This window comes from Galeopterus variegatus, unplaced genomic scaffold, assembly GCF_000696425.1.
Source record: "Galeopterus variegatus unplaced genomic scaffold, G_variegatus-3.0.2 Scaffold1089, whole genome shotgun sequence".
Taxonomy (NCBI): Eukaryota; Metazoa; Chordata; class Mammalia; order Dermoptera; family Cynocephalidae; genus Galeopterus; species Galeopterus variegatus.
The window spans coordinates 368226-392014 of NW_007727200.1; the positions used below are offsets into that span (position 1 = coordinate 368226).

The 23789-nt window shown below is 35.6% G+C and overlaps 1 protein-coding gene across 4 annotated transcripts in view; it reads right to left on the bottom strand.

Annotated features, from left to right (window-relative positions):
- Nucleotides 1-646: 646 nt before the first annotated feature.
- LSM14A (LSM14A, SCD6 homolog A (S. cerevisiae)) overlaps nucleotides 647-23789 on the bottom strand; it is a 54742-nt gene continuing 31599 nt past the window's right edge. Inside the window, exons 4-12 of one of the 4 annotated variants that reach the window (XM_008574706.1) lie at nucleotides 18562-18684; nucleotides 13839-14015; nucleotides 13482-13547; nucleotides 11004-11186; nucleotides 10709-10880; nucleotides 9502-9733; nucleotides 3678-3733; nucleotides 2078-2652; nucleotides 647-1944 (exon numbers count right to left, since the gene is read on the bottom strand). In XM_008574706.1, the coding sequence (XP_008572928.1) occupies nucleotides 3710-3733; nucleotides 9502-9733; nucleotides 10709-10880; nucleotides 11004-11186; nucleotides 13482-13547; nucleotides 13839-14015; nucleotides 18562-18684 (977 nt within the window). In that variant the 3' untranslated portion in view covers nucleotides 647-1944; nucleotides 2078-2652; nucleotides 3678-3709. The remainder of the gene's footprint in view (nucleotides 1945-2077; nucleotides 2653-3677; nucleotides 3734-9501; nucleotides 9734-10708; nucleotides 10881-11003; nucleotides 11187-13481; nucleotides 13548-13838; nucleotides 14016-18561; nucleotides 18685-23789) is intronic. The other 3 variants (XM_008574709.1, XM_008574708.1, XM_008574710.1) reach the window with 3 other exon arrangements.

A 23789-nucleotide genomic window follows, 5' to 3' on the forward strand; every position in this document is an offset into this window, starting at 1 on the left:
TTAATTCCCCACTCGTATATCCATGTGGAGAGACTTCATTCAGCCAGTATGTCTCAAAGTGGAAGGGGCACTTCTGCACTTTGGGCTAGATAATTTATTAGGTCACACCACCCAGCACAGTGTAGGATATTTACCACTCCTGGCCCTTACTCTTAAATACCAGTAATTACTAGTCATTGTGATAACCAAAACACATTTCCTCACATTCCTAAATACTCCTGGGATATCAGTTCAACTCCTGATAGTCATTGAGCTAGATTAACATTTCTGACCACTCTCCCTACCCCTCACATTAAGTCTTGCTTTTGGAGGGAGAAATGGTCTAAAAGAGAAGTTTTTCATCTTCTGCCACTGTCTGCCCACAGGGAGTACATTCCGGCCTGAGGTTTCTAGCTTGGCCTGTGCGTAGCTGGCTTCGTCTCCTTATGTTACAGATCTTCACTCAGAATTGTTATTCACTCAGGAGGGGAAGAAAGCAGCTTTTAGCTTAAATAAACCTTAGAAATAAAGTTAGAAACTAATTTAGTTATTATAGTGAATATAAACATTACCATAACCCCACTCTTAATATTTTGAACGTAGTTTTTCATTGTGTTTCCATTGGAAGAGAATGTTACTGTTTAAAGAGAAAGAACGTTGACGAACATTTTTTATTTAACAGTTTTATTCTATTTTAGAATAAAAACCTTGCTTTAATATTGTAAGGTGCACTGCAGGTATACCATGCTGCCAGTTACTACTGGGGCACTAAACACCCCAGTCAGTGACCTCCAAATGGCTGGGAAAACATATGATCTCATACTTTCAGAGCATGTAGAACTGATATTTACAGTTTTTCTTCTTGAAATTGGCCTGGGACATCTCAAACAGTCTACATAAGTATTGCCATAGCACTTGCTTTGATATTCAGAATGCCTAAGAAATGTGTTCAATATCATGATTTGTGGATCCTCCAAAAGGTTTTGTTGTTTACATGCAAGCAAACAGTACTAAACAATACTACCTAAACTACGGCTGCCAAGTACTGAATCTTAATAATGGAACCAAATTACAAAACATTTCCTTGTAGAACCATACAAAAGATATAAAATTAAAAATATCAACCACCTTTAAATATTCCAATTCTCCTACAGTGCAGTTTTCCACATCTTTACCACTACTGAATGCTTTGAGAAAGTTAACAAAAATCAAAATAGATAAAAATATTTAAATCTTTGGATCCCTTTATTCCATGGCCTTCATAAAAACACAAAAGTGGCCAGATTTTTTTCCACTATAGTTTAAAATATCAAAAAGACTTACTAGTAATTTATTATTATCAATGAGCTTATACTGAGTCATTTGTGGGTCAGAGGTCCAAGGACCAGTGTTATGCTGTATTATATCGATTGCCAAAGTAATTCTAACACTCTGAATTCTCTTGAAATATAATGGAATGAGACAAGGTATCATGACAAAATTCCAGGCATATCAGGAAGAACAGGTTAACTGTCTAGTTTTAATGTCTTAAAAAGGGGGGGAGGGTTACTTATTTGAAAATACAGCTAAGTATATTCTTATCTATGATTATTTACATTGGTATACTGAAAATATCTATTATTTGAACAAATCCTGTGATATGCCATTTGCTATGAAATGAAGTTCTTACAATGAGTATGAATAATTTATCCTTTTTAGATAATGGAAGAATGTATCAAATCTTCATTTATGTTCCAAATGTTTAAAAAAAAGAAAAAAATCTTAAGCCTGGAAAGCTAAGAACAAAAGACCACCCATAACTCTGCTCCTCAGCACAACAACTTCTGCAAGGACACAGTATGTTTGCTGACTTTAAAATGTTTATTCTTTAAAAAATTAGTTGCTTTTTATACAGCTATACAAAGTTCTTAATGTTTCTTTGGCAATGGAATATAATGGAATTTTACAACTATATAAAAAAGTTACCTTTGCCTATTTTTTGACTTTAAAATGCTTATTCTTTAAAAAATTAGTTGCTTTTTATACAGCTATACAAAGTTCTTAAGGTTTCTTTGGCAATGGAATATAATGGAATTTTACAACTATATAAAAAAGTTACCTTTGCCTAAGAAACAGTATTTACTGTGTGTACATAGTTGACTGACAAAATTCTCTACCATCCAGCACCCTAAATAATTGATGAAATAAGCTACCTCATATTACAGGACTTCCAAAAAGAAAGAGAGAAACATACAGACACACATACACACACATACACACACAGCCAACGTTCTGTGGCTCAAAACACAGTATCACGGCCCTATCTGCAAGCAACTTGCAATAATTGCCAAATACAATTTAGTGATAAGAAAAATCCTTTCAGTGATGAAAAAATACTTATAAGTCCCACTGCTTTAAACTATACATAAGAAATTACTTAACCTTCTGCTATTTCAAATATATTTAATGCTCATTTTTTAAGATGAGCCTTCCTCCCCCCAAAAGAAACTGTACTGTATCTTTGAAATTAAGCAGAAAAACAAACAAAAACCCAGTGCTGGTGACAAATATACAGCGAATTCACTTCTTCATTCTTCGCAAAGACTGAAACCAACTTCCAGGACCATGAAGAGCTAGAAATTCACCTATATTTAAAGACTTATTTGTAGATTATGCAGCAACTTTGTTGTCTTTCTTGTATTCAAAATCTGCAAACTCTATGCCCCCAAGCCATCCCCTGAATCCACCATGAAATCCTTGAGAGGTGGTGAAGGTACCACCTCTGCTGCCACCAAAAAAAGAAAGAAAAAGAAAATCAGCTCATGTTCCAAATTACCGGTTTATTAACAAGTTATTTCTTTTTATTTTGCTTAGGTTTATTTTAAGTTACCTTTAAGTGTACCCTCTTTTTACTTTCATGGAAAAATCTGCCTTACTGATTTCCAGGAAACACTTTTCACAATGTCCACACCTAGTAGTAGCTCATTATGTGTATAATGCATTTTCTAGTCAGTAGTGGTGTTATGGGGCTGGTCCCAGCAAGAAAGTCACCCTAACATATAGGCATGCCACAATTTCTTTGGTTGCCCTCCTAATAATTTTTAAAAAGTAATATAACTTAAACCTTCAACTTAGTAGTAAAACTCAGCAAATACAAGCAATGATGTACTTTGAAATAAGCTTCATAAAATCCCTAAATCTTTGATGTCTTTACTAAGTAATAAAATACCCAGACAGTAAAATAACATTTCTCTTCAAAATTTTATGCCAGGAGAAAGCAATGATTTAGAAATACATTTTAAAGGGATAACTTTTAAGTTTGAAATAAGTCCTGAAAAACAGTGAGTTGACTAGGAAATTTAAAAGTAACCAGTGAGAAAGCAAAACATCTCAAGGAGTATTCCAGTGAGACTAATCCTAAGCTAAAGTCCTGTATGCAGCATCAGAGCAAGGGACTTCTATTTTCCTCCAAACTAGCTACTACCACATGCCTGATTTTTACTGCTGATTCTCATGCCAACTGTCTGAAACTGACATTTTCTAGGTAAAAGAGTTAACATCAGTATATATAATACCAAACCATTTTTATAATGTTATTACATTGAAATACATATGGCATGGTGTAAATTAAATTGGTATAGAAAGAAATGAGCTACAGATAAACCCACTGTCCCCCATCAAAGCCAACCTTTGTATCTCCCAATTTATCTATTTTTTACCTTTCAGAAAGCAGTACGATCAATCCAGACCTTTAGGGTCCAAAAGCTGTGGTTTTCTGAAAGGTAAAAAAAAAAGAGACACAGAGATAGAGAGAAAGAGAAAGAGAGAAGGGGTGACAGGGGAGAGGAAGGAGAAAAAAGGGAGAAGGGGGAGAGAGTATCATGCTGAGTCATTTCAGATACCTCATTGTCTCTGGACCCTTTCTGAAGAAACATAGACTCAAATGCAAGGCAATCTGTGTCACCCACCATGGAGGCTTAACCTCCTTGGCAGCAGCATTTAAAATGGGAGCTGACTACACTCTTTTTATCCCAATCCTGATCTTCCCCCCGAGAAAAGGAAGGAAAAGAAAAAAGTACCACAAGGTCAAACTTACCAAAAGTTTGTTTCTTTTCTTTTTTTTTTTTAAAGATGACCGGTAAGGGGATCCTAACCCTTGACTTGGTGTTGTCAGCACCACGCTCACCCAGCGAGCCAACCGGCCATCCCTATATGGGATCTGAACCCGGGGCCTTGGTGTCATCAGCACCACACTCTCCCGAGTGAGCCACAGGCCGGCCCCAAAAGTTTGTTTCTAATACCATCCTTAAGGAAAATTGGGCCAAAAGTCAAGAGGGTAAGTTTTGACTATGTTAGTTTGTACCTAGATCAAGAGAATTACCTCTCAGTGTCCTTAGTTTCCTTACCACGGTAGAGTAGGAGAGAGGTTCTAATCTGGCTGATTCTTTTAAGGATTGTAAAAATCTATGATTCTACCTTTACCCATGTTTTTCGTTAAATGACCAAATTTGCTTATGCTCACCCCAAAACTGTAAAGATCCATGCCAATGTAGCACAAAGAACAAAGTTAACTCATTTCACAAAGGTTACTACGAATGCCATCGACATCCACCACTGGGAAGAAGTATTAGATGTTGTTTCAGAATTTAATACTCAAAGGTAAATCTCCTTCATGTAACAGTAATCACTCACTGTTTTCAACCTTTAAAGGCCAGATGATATGATGTGATGGAAGGGTCATTCAACTCTGGAATGGACAATAAAGGGCTAGCCATAATGATGGACCTCTGGCTTTGCTGAAGCCTGAAGTAGTGAATTCCTAGTCAACATGATAAGCAATTACTTCATGCTCACTATGGCTCCACACCGAACTAGGTGTTTTGGTGGAAAGAAATGCAGAGTATATATTCACTAATGCCAAGAGGCTCCCATCTATCTGGCAATGCAGAACAAAACAAAATACAAGAAACAGAGAATATAAGTACATTTTAAAAATGTGGGCCCATGAAAGCAGACACCATAAAAGGTCAGAAAAGGAACAAAGTATAGGAAGGAAGAGAAGTTTCCAAAGATAGAGCAAACCTTAGGAAAGACTGTGAAGGGTAAGGGAAAGGGGGCACCTAACTTTTAGTTATGTCTGTATACTCACTGGGCTGTAAACACCAAGAAGGCCAGGACTGCATCGTTTTGTTACCACCAATGCCTAGCACAGTGCCTGTCATATATGAAGCATTCTAAATATTTGGTAAATAAATGAGGTAAATAAATGTGTAAGAGATGATCTGAGTCAAACTGTTTAAATTAGGGAAGTTAAAGGGAAATAAATGAGGCTGGATATATCAAGTGTGACCCTCACACAGTAAGAAGGGCAGGCAGTACAATGTAACATAAGAGCCTTCTAACTATTAGGGTAATGCCCAAGAGTCCACTGGATCTATCTTTCCTTGAAACAACCAAGCAGACGTTGGACTATTTGTCAAGAATACACAGATGCTATGATTTGAGTATGCCCCCCTAAAGTTCGTGTGTTGGAAACTTAATCCCTAGTGCAACAGTGTTGAGAAGTGGGATATTTAAGAGGTAACTAACTAACTCATTAGGGCAGAGCCATTTATCTCATGATAAAGACCTAAGTTAATGTCTTTCTCACAAAAAAGTGAGAAAAAGTGGGTTTGTTATAAAAGTGAGTTTGGCCACTTCTTGCTCTCTCATGTTCTCTCATCTTTCTGCTTTCTGTCACAGGATGACCCAGCAAGACGGCCCTCACCAGGTGCCTGGCTCCTGATCTCAGACTTCCCATTCTCCAGAACTGTAAGAAATAAATCTCTGCTCTTTATAAATTATCCAGTCTGTGGTATTCTATTATACACACAACATGGACTAAGACCAACTAGTGTGGAAAAAGACTCACGAAGATAACCTCTACAATGCATGTGAATTCTGTAACATGTGATAGGAGTTTTAACAAAAGGATCAAAATGATTGGATGTGACATGGCTTTCAAAAAATGTTTGTATTAATAAGTGCATGTAGCATGTGCACAGTGGAAAGTGACTGAACAGTGTGACATGGCTTCCAAAAGATGTTTTATTAATAAGTGCATGTGGCATGCACACAGTGGTTACTCAATGATGGTCTGGTGAAGAGGGTTTGAAGAAAGAAAACAATAGTCCAGTAATATACAGAAAACATAACAGTTTTTTCAAATATCTGAAAAACTACCATGAAGTAGAGTACTCTCTCTCTCTCTCTACCTATCTATCTATATATATATTTAGTGCATTTATAAGAGTAGAATTAAACCAATAGGTCAAAGATAAAACAAAAGATTTTGGGGCTGGCGAGTTAGCTCACTTGGTTAGAGCATGGTGCTGGTAATAACAAGGTCAAGGGTTCAGATCCCCTTACCAGCCAGTGGCCCCCCGAAAAAAGAAAGATTTTCATCTAAATTGTGTGTCTGTGAGATCCTAACAAATAGAGCATTCCTGGGGTGGGACAGATGATGCTGTTGTGAAGAGTAAGTTCCCAGCCCCTATAAGGAATACTACAGAAGAAGTTTATAGTTTAGCCAGAAGGTTAGACCTCTCAAATGTTTTCCTACCCTGAGAGTTTAACGATATTTAAAAGGTACATTTGAGATTAAACTGTGCATTTCTCTTTCCACAAATGCCAAAACTGATGAAGATCTAAAACGTTTAGTAACACAATTGAGGTCACAATAGCAATGATTACTATAATTCTCATCTAGATCCAAGTTTAATTTAAATGTACTTCTCTTCAAACCAAACTCACTCAATGTCATCTTCAACAAGGAGTTATTGTAAGTTCTTCAACAAGTAGCTGATGTGCCTGAAATGAGGTAAAGAGAAACTGAAGGTCTGAAGACCACTCAGTGGGTTATTACTGTAGCTAGCAAGGACATCTCAAAGGAATGAATGTGGTAATGTGGAAATGGGTCATGATCATGGACAACTCCATTTCCTAGGTGGTATACCACTAGTCAATATGGAACACTGGGAGGAGGCAGAGCTGAAATGATTGGAAAGTGGAAAGATGATGACGTCAGCCTGAGAAAGTTTAAGTCAACAGCAGGGCACAAAGCAATAGACTGAAATGCAGGGCAGAAACATACAGGGTCCAAGATGAAAAACTGATTAGAAGCTACGAGTGGACAAGCTCACAAAGGCAGAAGGGCGCTGAAAAGTGAAAGAGCACTCAAGCAAGTAAGCACATGTGAGAGTGAGGGCATAAACATGAGCACAAATACTCACAAGAACGAGAAAACTGAACACACCATGTAGAAGGAATAAGCTTGGCACTAAAACAAGAGCAAGAAGGCCCATGTATCTGCAGCAGAGTGAATGAGGGAGAGGAAAGTCCCACTGGCAACAAGGACTACAATACAGCCAGTACTAGACTTCTGACCTTGAAAAGCAGGCAGATCATGAAGTGCTATACTGAGGAAAACCTGTTGTTTCTCTGCTCCCCACCATCCCAAATTCAAGAGTTAAAAAAACTAGAAAGACTCCAAGTTGGGTGGGAGGTCATCAGTGTCAAATATTGCAGAGGAGTTTAAAGTAAATATTTGTGCAAAGGCTACTGAATTCTGTAAGCAAGAGGTCACTGGCAACCTCAAGAGCAGTAATAGTGACAAGCAAGAGCCATTCTGCAGTTCCTTAGATAGATTCTTCCAGTTGGGATGGTGATTTTGTATGAACTCCTGCAGCTGGACCAGACTACCGTGGCTAGACAGCATAAGCTACTGACTTGAGCTTATTTTTCAAAAGTCTCGGCTCTGACGGCACAGTATCAAAGGTATCAAAATCAACAGGCCACGTCCAAAAGCCATTTCTTCCAGAGGGATCTCAATAACGGACACTTTTAGGGCCGGCCTGTGGCTCACTCGGGAGACTGCGGTGCTGATAACACCAAGGCCACAAGTTCGGATCCTATATAGGGATGGCCGGTTAGCTCACTGGGTGAGCGTGGTGCTGACAACACCAAGTCAAGTGTTAAGATCCCCTTACCGGTCATCTTTAAAAAAAAAAAATAAAAAAAAATAATGGACACTTTTAAGTACTGGACAGTGAAACTCCTGCTAGCTCGTCTTTCTGTTTCCAACTGCCCTCTGCTATATTACTAGTGAACCTCTTTATAAGGGGATATTGATCCTTTCTGTTATTATATTTGTATACTTTCCTTTCTACTATTCCTAAAATTAACAAAGTAGGATAGTTTACTGTAACTAGGATAGTTACTATGCTGACTTAATTTACAGACACCTTTCAATGTATAAATTATACATATAAGCATACTATACAGAGCTATGGAATTCTCTAGCAGCAGTTACTGAAGGCCGATGTCACGACATTTTCAAGACCATGGTAAAATAAGAAAACCAGGGGAAATGTAGTGAGTTTTCCACAAAACTAAACTAAGTGCAATGACTCACGAACCAACTTGCTAGGTTCAACACCCAGCATCATCACTTACTACAGCTGTGTGACCTTGGACAAGTTTACTATCCCTACACCTATATCCTCATTTTGTAAAATGGGGATAATAACAGAACCTACCTTGCAGAGCTTGTGAGGTTTTAACAAGTTAATATGTGGAAAACAGGTAGAACAATGCCTGATACTTGCTGAATACTACATAAATGTTAACTGTTATTAAATGTAAAGGATTGCTTTCCATTCTGGGAGTATGTGCTTCCTAGACCCTTTTGGTTTTAAAAATGTATTTTGTAATATGAAATAAAGGTTTGTGTATAATGTCTTTAGTGATCCCTCCTGTGCCCCTACCCCCAAAAAAAAAAAAATTTTTTTTTTTAAAAGGAGAAGAAATAGGAAAAAATAACCCTGAGTCAGTCTTTAAGAGTTTTTTTTTTTTTTGGGGGGGGGGTTAAGGGAGGATTTTACCAGTCCATATCTTAAACCATGGTTCTATAATAAAAGGATAAAAAAGAGCAGCACATTTCTATCTCTTACTTCCTTCAACTGAAAAGACAGTTAAAAAAAAAAAAGTTGGACTCATTACCCAAGAAATTACTGCTCCTTAAAATTATATAAACATCCTAATCAGATACAGTGAGCCTTCCCTATCTGTAAGTTCTGAATCTTCAGATTCAACCAACTATGGACGGAAAATAGGGAAAAGAAACCCAATAAAAAATAATAATATAGCAATAAAAAATAACACAAATTAAAAAATCAATACAGTACAACAACTATTTATACAGCATTTATACTGTATAAGTAATCTAGAGATACTTTAAAGTATATAGAAAGATATACATATATTATATGAAAATACTGTGCCATTTTATAAAAGGGACTTGAGCATCCTCAGATTTTGATATCCACAGGGGGTCCTGGAACCAATCCCGCTTGGATACCGAGGGATAATGCATATATTCTATTGAAAAGCCAAAATGGAAGTTATTCTAATGCCTTAAAAAAAATCCACGCAAAATAATTAAAAAGTAAAAACATTTTGAGTTTCATAAAACTGCATGCCATCAAAGCACATAATATTACTTACTCTATATTCAAAATCTGCAAACTCCCTGCCCCCACGACCTCCTCTGAATCCACCACGAAATCCTCGAGGGGTAGTGAAGGTACCACCTCTGCCACCACCACGCACTCTGCCACCACGAAAACCAAGACCTCCTCTTCCTCTGTATCCACCACGGCCACGGTTTGGACGAAGTGGGATTCCAAATGTTTCAGCATTTAATCTTCTTTCTTCAGCCCAGGTTGGTCTTCGTTCTCTATTATAAAAGAAAATGATCTTCAGTAAATCAGGTTTAGAAGAACATTTCTCAGCAAAAATATGTAGCACTAATTCCCAAATTAAGGCTAAGTAATTCCTAAAGATCAATTAAAAATAAACATCTAAGTTATCACAAGCTGTCCATGGCATGAGTTCATTATGTTCCTATAATATTCTATTAAACTTCACATGAAAACATGACTGATACCAGTTTCTTGCAAATACAGTTGAAAAAACAAAGACACATGATAACAGCCCCAATGTATTGGAAACTCAGATGTAACGGGAATGACTCCACTCTCCACTCAACCCCAGTGAAAATGAGGGCAAAGCCAGGAAGGGAAACCCTGTCTCAGGAAGTTAGGATTGGAAGGCAGGTCCTTGGGTTCCCATTATGCTCCTGGCCCAATCTCTGGATCTGACATGATTAACCCAGCAAGTGTCTGCATTGTTGCTGCTGTCATCCAGTGTAGATAACTGCAGGATTCAGAATCATCCCCATCCATGTTTAAAGTAAGCAAACAACTGCCACCAGGTGGCACCAAACTGCAGTCAGAACAAGGACAACTCTGACTGGGCAGCAGAACCTCAGGCAGGGTCCTTCAATTAACCTCACAATAATCTGACACTTTTCTGGACACACATTAACTACAATACAGCAGAGTTTTACTGTATCAGCAAACGTCAAAGTAACATTAGCACTTTTGGCCCTGGCTTCATCTGAACTACAATGTAAAATGTTTTACTTAAATTTTACATGAACAAAAGTATATGGATATTTCTTCTTTTGAAGGAATAGTATAATTTAAAACTTCAGTATACAGTATTTTCTCTTAGCAAAATATAACATTAAAAAATCAATTGTGGTCATTAGATGTTTTTAAGTATTAAATAAACCTTGCAACAAATTTATATGAAATCACTTTACACTTCAACATCATTAAGAGCATAAGAACAGCTTAAAAGACTGTACCTATTATCATCACAAGAAATATTATCAAAGAAGGATTTTGTTTTATCATAATAGCAATTAGGTCCAAGTGGATCTTCTTCATCAGCATTTCCTTCACTGTTTTGGGTATCAACTCCTGAGTCTCCTTTATCTTCACCATTTACAGGTTTCTCCTGTTTCTCAAGTTTATCTTCTAATGAAAAATAAGCATATACCATAAAAGTCAAGATCTGTACTAAATAAAATTAAACGTGAAAAAAATACTCAATTTGCAATCCAAATAAGATTATTTCTTAGTAGAAAAATCAAAGCTTACCTTTTAATTTAAGTTTATTATGAAACTCTCTGTCAATCTCCTCCTTGTTAAATTGTGCATTTGCACTTTCAAAGTCAAAGTCTTTCTCAAATTTCATTGGACCATCTCGCCGAATACCAAATCTTCCCCTGCCACCTCGATGACCTCCACGACCTCTCCTTGGAGCTGAAGGAGCCCCTGAAACTATGTTAATAAGGAATATATAAAAAGGACATTCAATATGTAATAGCTAGTTTAGGACAGAAGAATGTTATTATGGTCTTTACATTAAATGGTCAACAACAGAAATGCTTGTCTCTATATACATTACTGTATTTGTATTTTTTATATAAAAATTTTTTTACTAACATTTAATATTTAGACTGAGAACAGCATATGTAAAATTTATAAACATTTATATTTATGGGGTCCACACTCATACATGTGTTACTGATACTGTACAGAAGTTTGGAGACTTCTACACTAAATTAATGTATGCCCCTTGAGAGCAAGAGCTTTGTTCTCCTTACTGTTGTATCCTACTGCCAGACACACAGTGGGTTCTCAAAATTTAGAAGGGCTTTTATGGAAAGGATCATAGGAACCAAGATTTATAGTAAGAAAAATCCGTCACAAATTTCAAGGTAGAAGGCGTTACTTCCACATCACAGATAAAACAACAGACAAGAAGTACCAGTCCTCATTGATGCCCAACAATTCCCACTTCACCTTTATTGTCTCCTTCTAAATGGCACATTATTCAAGCCTTCCTATATCTATGTATTCTCTATAACATAACATAATAAAAGGATTTTAGTCAATCACATGAGATATGATAAAGTAGTATAATATACAGTGAAAACTTGAGAACCCAAATATTCAACACAAGAGGAATGACTAAGATGAAAAAACAACAAAGGAATATGGAATTGTATTTGATATGAGTTAACAGAAAAGTGCACAGCACAAAGCAATATAAATTTAATGATTATAATTATGTGAAATGTTTAATACATACTGACAATGGTCAGATGTGACTACAGGGTAACAGACAGGTTTGTGTTCACTATTTGCTGAGGTTTGGCAAACTCCCTGGGTTTCAGAAAACAAATTACAAAAACCCAGAGCAGCATATCCAGATACTTAAATCTAGATAAGCAAAAAAAAAGATTTTTTCTTGGTGGCTGGCTGGTATGCGGGATATAAACCCTTGACCTTAGTGTTATCAACACTGAGCTCCAATTAACTTAGCTAACTGGTTACAAAAACCCAGAGCAGCATATCCAGATACTTAAATCTAGATAAGCAAAAAAAAAGATTTTTTCTTGGTGGCTGGCTGGTATGGGGGATATAAACCCTTGACCTTAGTGTTATCAACACTGAGCTCCAATTAACTTAGCTAACTGGCCAGCCCATTAGATAAGTAAGGCCAGCCCATTAGATAAGTAAGAAGTTTAAAACAGTCAGCTGAACTGTTAAAAATGCCTCAGCCACAGGCCAGGAAGTACATACACAATGATCCTTCTGTTTAAAAAAAAAAAAAAGTTTTGAGTATGGATGTGTCTGTAAAATCTAAAAAAAAAAATTCAAAAGAATATTTACTGTTCTGTTAATGAAACTCAGGGAGGGAGGTGCGTTTTGAAAATATTAATAAAATGGATGATTTGATTTTGTTATAGATTACAAAACGGATAAAGAAAATATAAAATCTTATTAAATCAATAATCATGAAAGAAAATTAAAGTTCCTAAACAATTACTTCAAATAAATGATCTGGGCTAAAATAATTTTAATGAGGAAACTTTTCAAACTTGTAAGGTACAACTAATTCCATTCCTAAAAGCATAGGAAACAATGAAAACAATTTTATAATACCAACATGAAACTGATACAAAAACATAGAACACACAAAACAGGAAGCCATAGAACAATCTAAATATAAATGCACAAATCCTACTAGCAAATAACATTCAAGAACATATTAAAAGACAACCACCATCAAATAGGGTTTTTGTTACAGAATATAGTTTTAAAGAGTTTTTGTCTTAAAATAATTACAGACATCACCATCATCATCATCATCATAAAATAAAAAGGACAAGTACAGAATGGTCCTTTGTATCCATCACTCAGCTTCCTGAACTCCAACAGTAACATCCGTAACTATCATACACTACCAAAACCAGGAAACTGACACTGGCACATATAATTAAGTAAACTGCAGACCTTATTCAGATGTCACCAGTTTTTGCATGTACTCTTTTTTTGGTATATCTTTATGTATAATTTTGTGACATTTTCCCCACATACAGATTTGCATAACCACCACCACAATTAAGATAAAGAACTGTTCTGTTACCACAAAGACACTCCCCTGTGCTATTTCTTTATAGTTACCAACCCCTGCCTTTCATTTTTTATGGTAATTATGTATCTTACATTTAAAATGTTCTCCCTACTGAGAAGCACAGGATATGGCTTTCAAATCTAATAACTTACCTACTTGTCTCTTGCTATCATTTCTGAGTTGCTCATTTTCTGGCCTTGAAACTTTGTGTACTTCAGCTAGAGAAGAAGACCCACAACGTGATTAATCAACTCAGGACAGATAATCAAAATCTTCTGTAAAGTTAGAAAAAGGGGGAAAAAACACCCCAAAACAAAACCTGTGGAATGCCCAAAAAACTATACCCCACCACCACCACTTTGAGTCAAACGTGAAAGGCTAAACATTCTATTAAGTTCAGTTTAAACCTTCTAGGATCATTCATATAAAATAAATCCTTTTAATGAAAATAAGGTGAGTGAAAAACGTTCATGGGTCAATTAAGGAACAATAAATAGCTGAAGTTCTACCTCGCCTGTGCTCTTGATTCTCTATTGCTTTTTGGCCGGTAGATGGCAAAGGCCTGGTTGATACAGGGCTCCTTCTCCCAACAGGTGCTGGAGCAGGTAAATGGGCTGAGGCGGTCTGTACTGCTTGTTCCATGGTTGGGCTTTTTCTCAAAGGGTCTAACTGAGGGCTTGAACGACCTAAAACGTAACCAAAAGATAAGAGACTACCCTACTGGGGATTTCAAAATAATCTAGACCCTAAAAAAAAATCTAGAATTTTATTTCTACCAACTCAAATCCTTAGCACAGATTTGAATTAATGTACTTATTAGACCAGAGTTAAAAATTGGTTATTCTTAGTGGACTGGTCACTAGGTTAATAAAAAAACCCACAAAAAAACCCCTCACACTCACAACTTTATCTGTATTTCTACCTAGTGGAATAAAGTTTAAGTTTTTGAAAAGTTGCTGCCTAGTATAAGATTCCCTAGGAATATTATCAAAGACTGCATTGTAGGCAGGTCAAATATAGGCTTTCCCCAATAACTACCACCACAAGATCATGCTGATATGCTTTAACTCTTCTAGTACTTTCTACAGATGACTAAAGTGATACCTTTATAAATATAGGTACTACCTCCATTAAATTTCTATTATAAGAATGTAAAAACTAGAAAGGTAGGTGAAGTTCTTCAATACCTTAGAGGCTTGGGTAATTAAACATCAAAACTAAAAGTTCAGCAACAAATAAACCTTTCAGACAATTACAGTAGTCATACTTATTCCTTGCCATTTGAAAGATCTCTCGGCAAGTTTTTGCTTAATATGGGGTTGGTAATTTACAAATTTCTTTTTTTTCCTTTTATGAGGTCAGAGCCTGGTCACAGTATAAATTAAAGAATGCTCCCATCAAGCTTTTTTGACCCTATGTTTTGTTATAAATCTCTGTTCTGGGAATGCTCATATCCCATGATATTATACCAAAATATAATATTTTGCTTAAAAATTTTGCTGACTTTATGCAAAAATACTCCCCACAAATTGCTGCAATGTTACTGCCTGTCTGTGCATATTTGCAGAGTCTAAACAACTGGTGAACAGGTGAGTGCTGACAACACATTGGTTATTGGGCACCCAGATGTTCAGGGACAATTTATTAGTAACAGTCCACAAGTTTATGGTTATCTAGAGTATGTAATCACAAATGTGTACCATTTCCAGCCATTAATGGTAAAGTTACTTCAGCCAAAAAAATTTAAGTTACTTTTAAGCCATTTAAAAATTAAGTTACCATTAACAGAAACGTTACAATTTTTCCATTGGTTATAATGGAAAACATGGTGGTTTATATTAGCTTTGGCCTATGAGAAAACATTATATAATCACTTATAGTTATAAAACGTGTTAAGTTTTTTGAAAAGCCTATTGCTATAATCAATTTTACAGTACTACATTAAATGTCCTTTTAAATTTATAAAACTATTTTATCAAGGGTTTTCTTTGAGAAAAGATCCTGTGACTCATCACAAGTATTACAGAAGCACAATGATGGGGCAATCAGAGCAAGTAACAAACTCATTTACTATATGTACTTAAAGACTTAAAAAACCTTTGTATTATTAAAGTCTACTAATCCTGATGCCAATTGTTATAAATAGGAAAATATAGGTGATACTAGACATTTTATTAGGAATAAGCCCAGAAACTAGATCACCATAATAAAAACACAATCCCTTGAGCTATCTTCACATTCTTACCACAGTTAATAGAAAATTCCAGGTGTTCTAATTTTGAGAAATTCAGAAATTTTAGTTGATGAAATTTAAAAGCCTGGGAAGGCTTTCTCTGCCATAGCTTTATGTAGAAACACCTCTAATTTTCTTTTAATAAATATGTGCTTTAAAAGAGATAACATTTTAGTCTATTTAAAATTTATTTTTTTACTGCTCAGTATGAGGGAAGGAATCTATAATTATTTTCTCCAAATGATCAGGCAGTCTGTTCCAACATCATTTATTGGAACAGCCAGCCTTTCTCCACTATCTTAAAATAATACCTTTAATCATCTACTAAATTCTTATTTATTTACTGATTCTTATTCATCTACTAAATTCATACTTGGATCTCTGTATTTTGTTCCATTCATCTCTAGATTTATCCCTGCAGTGCTTTATTTTATTACCAAGTAGGTAAGCCCATTACTTTTATTTTCAAATATGTTCAGCTATACTTCCACATTTATTTTTAATATCTTTCTGTTTTAAGTTCTCCCACTATTCCATTTGCAATGACTAAAAGTGCAATAAATTTAATTAATATGAAAAGTAAAGTCTTCTCAATACTGAATCTTTTATCTACAAACAAAATATGTTTTCTCTCATTATATGTGACTTTTTTTATGTTCCTCTATTTTATTACATTTTGCATTTTTTTCTTTTTCTTTTTTTGGTTTTGGTGGCTGGCTGGTCAGGGGATCCAAACACTTGACCTTGGTGTTATCAGCACCATGCTCTAACCAAGTGAACTAACTTGCCAGCCCTTTCTTCTTTTTTATTTTTTTTTTATATATATACATTTTATTTATTTATTTATTTAAAGATGACTGGTAAAGGGATCTTAACCTCTGAGTTTGTCTTGTCAGCACCACGCTCTCCAAAGTCAGCCAAACGGCTATCCCTATATCGGATCCGAACCTGGGGCCTTGGTGTTATCAGCACCGCACTCTCCCGAGTGAGCCACGGCCCGCCCTTTTCTTCTTTTTTATTTTTTATTTATTTATTTTTTTAAAAGGATGACCGGTAAGGGGATCTCAACCCTTGGCCTGGTGTTGTCAGCACCACGCTCAGCCAGTGAGCAAACCGGCCATCCCTATATCGGATCCGAACCTGGGGCCTTGGTGTTATCAGCACCGCACTCTCCCGAGTGAGCCACGGCCCGCCCTTTTCTTCTTTTTTAAAAATAAATTTTATTTTATTCATTTATTTCTGGCAGCTGGCTGGTAAGGGGATCTGAATCCTTGACTTTGGTGTTATCCGTACCAAACTCTAACCAAGTGAGCTAACTGGTCAGCCCTACATTTTGCATTTTTCATAATAGAAGTTGGTCATATTTCTTATTATGCATTTTACATATAATTTCTATTTGTCATTAGTGTGAACATCTTTTATCCCAATTACATAATCAAGGGCGTAGGTTTTAGGACAATTATTGATTTTTGTATTCTTATTTTACATTTTGCCTCTGCCTAATTTAAGTCCCTTATTAGTTCTAGGTTTTTCAGTGAATTCTCAATTCCAAGTACAAAATCATAGCATGGGCAAATAATGCTCATTCCAATATTTATGCCTATTATTTTTTCATGTGTTCCTGATTGAGCTAAAAATTCCAGAATAATGCTGAGTAACAGTAAAAGCAGGTATCCTTATTTATGATTTTAATAAGAATTCTTCTGGTCTTCACTATTGAGTTTGAAGTTGGCTATTGATTAAGATAGCTAACATCTCCTGAGTCTGTTCTATGCATTAGACACTATGCTAAAGGCGCTGCATACATTTTTGAAACTTTAATTCTCACAGTTTATTAGTTTACCTGGAGAGTCCCATTTTATAGTTCAGAAAACCAATGCTTAGAATGATTAAGTATTTTGTCTAGGAAAGAATTCTTGAAAAAAACCAACCAACCAACATACACACAAATATACACTTATATTAGCCTAGAAAAAAGTTGGAAAGAATATACAACAAAATGTAAGTATTTGTTATTTCTGGGTAGTGAGATTATGGGTATTTTTATTTTCTTCCTTATGATTATAGTTCTGCTTTATCTAAAACAAAAAGAAATCTTTAGAATGTTTAAAATTAAGATATTTTGAATCAATATGAATAATAGTAACTATAACTATTTCAAAATGCCTAAAGTGAGATATATAGCATTATGTTTAACACTGGCTTTTTACTCTCAATAGCTTTCTAAAATATTATCCTGTGATTATAGCATCTTGTTGAAATGACTTTACATTGCTTTATTTAAAAGTAAACATCCATATAAAGCAATAAGCCACTTTAGCAGCAGATAAAAATACAGAATTCCCATATGGGCCAGCAGCCACGCCTCCTGTCCCCCACAAAACACGGAATCTTGTAACCACTGAAGGTTATGAGACTGGCTGGCAGAAAAATAGAATTTCAAAAAATGAAACAGGATCTTTTAAGAAGTTTACTGAAATGCTGATTCCCAGGCTCCAGGCGTTCTAATGTAATAGGTCTTAGTTAGGATCTGCATTTTTAAGAAGCACTCCAGATGACTCTGTTGTGGGTGGTCCACACTGAGAATCACTGTTCTACATCCTGTGAGGATACAACAGCTTAATGAAGTTTGTTTTTTCAGATATTATTTCAAACTCATCTAAGATAGCTCATCTTCCATGGTGAGTCTGGGACTGATATGATATATTTGAGTGTTATGTACAAGTTATGTAATTACTCTGCAAAAAAATGTTAAACTTAGAGAATGCTCACTATTTTAGTTTTATGATCCCAAAATTGTAGAAAGTCTAAACAGTGGAATTAAGTTAATAAGATACTGATTGCAGTACAGCAATGGGGAGAAAATTAAAAAAAAAAAAAAAAAGCCAAATAGGAATTACACACATGATTTACAATCTTCAAAAGATCTCATATTCAGGAAAAGACAAAAACCCCTGTAGAAGTTAGAATAAAAATATGTGAAGGAAAAAACAGCTTACCTTGAGATAACTGTGTTTTTAGAGACCTTGTATCCTGTGAAAAGGTAGAACCAACTGCACTACTTTGTGATAAGGTACTGCTGTTTGATGTTTCTGTTCCAAAGGATGTCAAGGAGCTTCCAGCTTGAAGAGATTTTAATGATAAAAAACTATTAGAAATATTTTACACCTTTCAATTATTTAAAGAAGTAATAGCATTTTAATGATGATAATAATTGTCTGTTTACCCCCTCCCCCCCATAACACTTGCTCAAATTAATAATCTGGAAATTATAAAGTATATCAAACAAGTTTGGAAAATCTTTGGCCACATGGGTGAAAAAATCCAATATATAGCCCAGTATCCTTGGATGCAAACAATTTTTATAACACAAGCGGTACTGTCCCAGACAGTTATGCAGATGGGATAGCAAGGACCGACATCAGATAGATATATAGCAAAAATGGTACATTCTACACCAACATTAAGGTTCAATTATTCTAAGTATCTGCACAAATACAGTAATCCCGCCTTATACATGGGGGATACCTTCCAAGACCCCCAGTGGATGCCTAAAACCACAAGCAGTATCAAACCCTACATATACTATCTTTTTTCTTTCCTTATTAGATTGAGAATTTTTACGTTTTCACTTAAAGGAAGCACTTTATGGCTTCTCTTTGGCATATGTAAATTGCCAGTATAACAACTCCTATGCTCTGGGGCCAGTATTAAGTAAAAATAAGGGTTACCTGAACACAGGCACTATGATAACATGACAGTCGATCTGATAATTCAGACAGCTAAATGTATACTTAGGTATACTTGGGTTAGGTAAGCGTATACAGTGTAAATACCCTGGACAAAGGAATGATTCACATTGTGGGTAGGATGGCACAAGATTTCCTCACACTACTGAGAACTGCATGAAACTGAAAACCTATGAATTATTTACTTCTGGAATTTTCCATCTAAAATTTTTGAATCACAGCTGACCACAGGTAACTGAAACCGTGGAAAGTGAAACTGTAGATAAGGGGGAACTATTGTAGCCAAATCAGCAGAAAGGTCTACTAGGAGCTTTTTCAGCACTTCCGAGGCAACAGACAATGAACTCGGGTTTCATGCTTCCCCTTAAGATAGGACTGTGGGGCTGCAATCTGCCTAAAGCAGCTGTCCAAGTTCTGGTAATATGAGTAACAAAATCTCTAGAAAGAGCCCAATTTTCTGCTATACTGGGTTATGTCAATCTTTTTCTCTAAGTTTCTATAGTTCTTACAGATCATTCACTTTTTATTTGTTGTCCTCTCTTTTACTTAATATTTCATCTATGTAGGCTTTCTTTATATTTCAACAGCCCTACTTCCCCATCCTCTAAATCCAATCTAGAGATGGTAGTCAGAATAATCTATAAAATACAAATCACATTACTACAGTGCTTAGGATCCTCTTGATGGTTTCCACTGTCCTCAATAGAAGTCCAAACTACTTACCTCAGTTTATAAGGCCCTCCACTTACCTGCCTAACTCTTCTCTCATCACTTTACTTATTTTCGCCAGTCTGGCCCACAGCAGAAATTTACCCTTCTGCTCTTAAAACATGAAGATTATGATCATGCCTCTCACAATCTGCTCATTTCCAGGCTAAGTGATTCCAGTTCCCTCAACCATTACTCACTGGTCTTTAAGACAGTGCATGGTCTTTAAGACACCAACCCCCTACTTTTTTGAACTTTTCCTAATTTAATGAATTCTATTTGCTTATATCCTTCTTAAAATGGGGCATCAGACCATAGCACAGATCTCAGACAATGCGGGCCACTGGGACTCCCTTGGAGGTATAATTCAGTCAGGCTGCAGCTCCAGCCAGCTAAGGAGAGGCCTAAAATAACCTCCCACAACATCCCCAGAAATGTTGGGACTAGAGCTTTTGAGAATTATGTGTGAAAGTGAACCCATCCCATTATCTCTAGTATTCCTGGGCAATGACCAAGGTATAAAGTGCACTGGCATCTTTGTTCTAAATCAGTATTTGAGTGGGTCTATTTCTATATTCTCTATTCTTTACCCCTGGTGTATTTGTCTGTCCTTATACCAATAATTCACAGCTCTGATTACTGTAGCTTTACAGTAAGTCTTGAAATTGGGTGGTACAAACCTTGAACATTATTCTTCTTCGAGACTGTTTTGGCTATTCTAGGTTTCGAATTTCCATATAAACTTTAGAATCAGCATGTCAATTTCTGTTAAAAACATTTCGGATGGGATTTTGATTGGGATGACATTGAATCCGTAAATCAATTTTGGGGAAAATATCATCTGAAAAATACTGGAACTTTCAATCCACAAGCATGGATTAGCTCTCCATTTACTGAGATCTTCATTAATTTCTCTCAGCAGTGTTTTGTGGTTTTCATTGTAAGCAGGGTTTTCTCAACGTCAGCACTATTGACATTTTGGGCCAGATAATTCTGTGTTGTGGAGGATTGTCCTAGCATCCCTGACCTCTACCCACTAGATACAGTAGTACTCCCAAGTTGTGACAACAAAAAATGTCTCCATACATTGCCAAATGTCCCTTGGGGAAGGAGGGTAAAGTTAGATCCCCTCCATTGAGAACCACTGTTCTAGAGGTTCTAAAATATCTTTTGTTATATTCATTCCTGAGTACCTGATGTTTATTGATGCTATTGTAAGCAGTGTTTTGTCTTACATTTCACTTCCCAATAATCTGTTCTACATCAGGTGTCACCAAACTTTTTCTGTAAGTGGCCAGGTGGTAAATAAAATATTATAAGCTTTGTAGGTCACATGAACTCAGCCATAACTACACAACTCTGCCCTTACAGTGCAAAAGCAGTCACAGACAACACGTAAACAAATGGGTGTAGCTGTGTTCCACTGAAACTTTATTTACAAAAACAGGAGGCTGGCTGGATTGGCCCACAGGCCAGTAATGCCAACTGCTGTCTGTTCTACAGTACAAAAATACAGTTGATTTTTGTATATTTACCATGTATCTATCTGTTTACCATGCTTAATTCACTTATTCTTTCCAGTTGCTCAAATATCCCTTTGTATTTTCTACACACACAATCGTGTCACCTTCAAATAAAAATATTCTAATTTCCAATCTTTAAGCCTTTATTTCTTTTTCTTGCCTTATCAAACTGGCAAGAACCTCCAGAACAACACTAAATAGAAATTGTAAGAAACAGTTCAGCCTTTGCTTTACTCCTAACCACTGGGGGGAAAATTCATTATTTTATCATTATATATGTTAACTTCTTGTTTTTCATTTATACCACTGACAAATTTAGGAAATTTCCTTCCATTCCTTAGCTGTTGATAAATGAAAGTTGGATTTTATCAAATGCCTGTTCAGTATCTCTTGAGATGACTGCAGTTTTTCTTCCTCATTCTGTTATTGTGGTAAGTTACTAATGGCTTTCACATGCTGAAACGACTTTGCAATTTTGATGTAAACCTCATTTTTGTCATTATTTACCACACTCTTCTAAACTGGTATTCAGAAGACAGGATATTTTATTAAGGCTTTTACATCTATGTACACAGGAGATAGTGACCTGAAATTTTTTTTTCTTGTAATGATCTCATCAGATTTAGTATCTGTTATCTGGCCTTGGTTACCTGGTTAGTAAGTGTTCCCTCTACAATTCTCTGAAAGAATTTGCTTAAGATTAGTAAAAATTATTTCTTTCTAAATGCTTGGTAGAGTTTATCAGTAAGCAGTCTAAAATTTTCTTTGTAGATTCTAAATTACAGTTTCAACTTCACATGGATTTTGAGAATTTATTTCCTTTTGTGTTGGTTTAGGAAAGGTGTATTTTTCAAGGAATTTGTCCATTTCATTTAAGCTGCCACATTTGTTGACATAAAGTTATTCACAATATCACCACATTATTCTTTTAAGATCTATAGTGATGCCTACCCTTTCATTCTTTATATTGGTGCCTCGGGTCTTCTTTCTTTCCTAAATTATTTATATATACCAATCATATGATATATAAAAATAAACTATTTCTATTTCACTGACTTGTGCTCTTATCTTTTCATTTTCTTCCTTCTGCTACCTTTGGGATAATTTTCTTTTCTTTTGTTCTAGCTTCCTAAGTTGACAGCTTAGAGTACTGATTTTAAAAATTCTTATTTCCTAATATATTTAAAGGAGTGAAAATTTTCCTAAGCAATACTTTAGCTCTACGTGCAACTTTGATATGTTGCATTTTATGGTCATTAAAAATATTTTCTAATTTCCCTTGTAATTTCTTCTTTGATCTATTAATGATTAACAAGTTTTCTTGATTTCAAATTATTTGGAGATTTTTTTTTTTTTAAAGATGACTGGTAAGGGGATCTCAACCCTTGGCTTGGTGTTGTCAGCACCACGCTCAGCCAGTAAGCCAACCAGCCATCCATATATAGGATCCGAACCCGTGGCCTTGGTGTTAACAGCACCGCACTCTCCCGAGTGAGCCACAGGCCGGCCCTGGAGATTTTTTAAGTTACCTTTTAATTCCAAATTTAAATTCTCTGTGGTTTTGAGAAGATACCATGTATAATTTCAGTCCTTGTGGAATTTAACATTACTTGTTTTACAGACAATTTTATGTATATGGCTGAGCAGTCAATGTCTATTTGAAAAGAATATTTTGCAACTGTTGGCTATACTGTTTTATTAAAGTTCCATATACATTTAGGATTGTTATAGCTTCCTGATGAATTGACCCTGGTATCATTATTCATAAATATCCTCCTGGTTTTATGCTAACTATAAAGTTCATAAGCATGCCCTCTGAATCTTTATCAAATTCAATGATTAAAAATTAAACTGTACAATGGACCTAAAAGAATTATCATCCTATATGGTTTGACTATTTTTAACCAACTAATGTACTCATTTTTCTTTCTATTTAGCCAATATTCCTCCATCTTGCCCATAAGAATATTATGAGACTTAGCATGCCATGGCATGCTACTAAATCTGTCTCAATTATTTGTGAACACGCAGCTGACCTCATTAACTGAAGTAAATACAGAAAAAAAGATCTCGGTGTATATTTAATTTGTATAGCTTTTATTAAAAGCAAGATTTAAGCATTTTTTTTCACATGTGTAAGAGCCATCTGGATTTCTTTTTCTGTGAACTGTGAATTCCAAACCTTTGCCCAATTTTCTGCTGGGCTGCTGGTCTTTTTTTTATTTTTGGAAGCTCTCTCTAGATAAA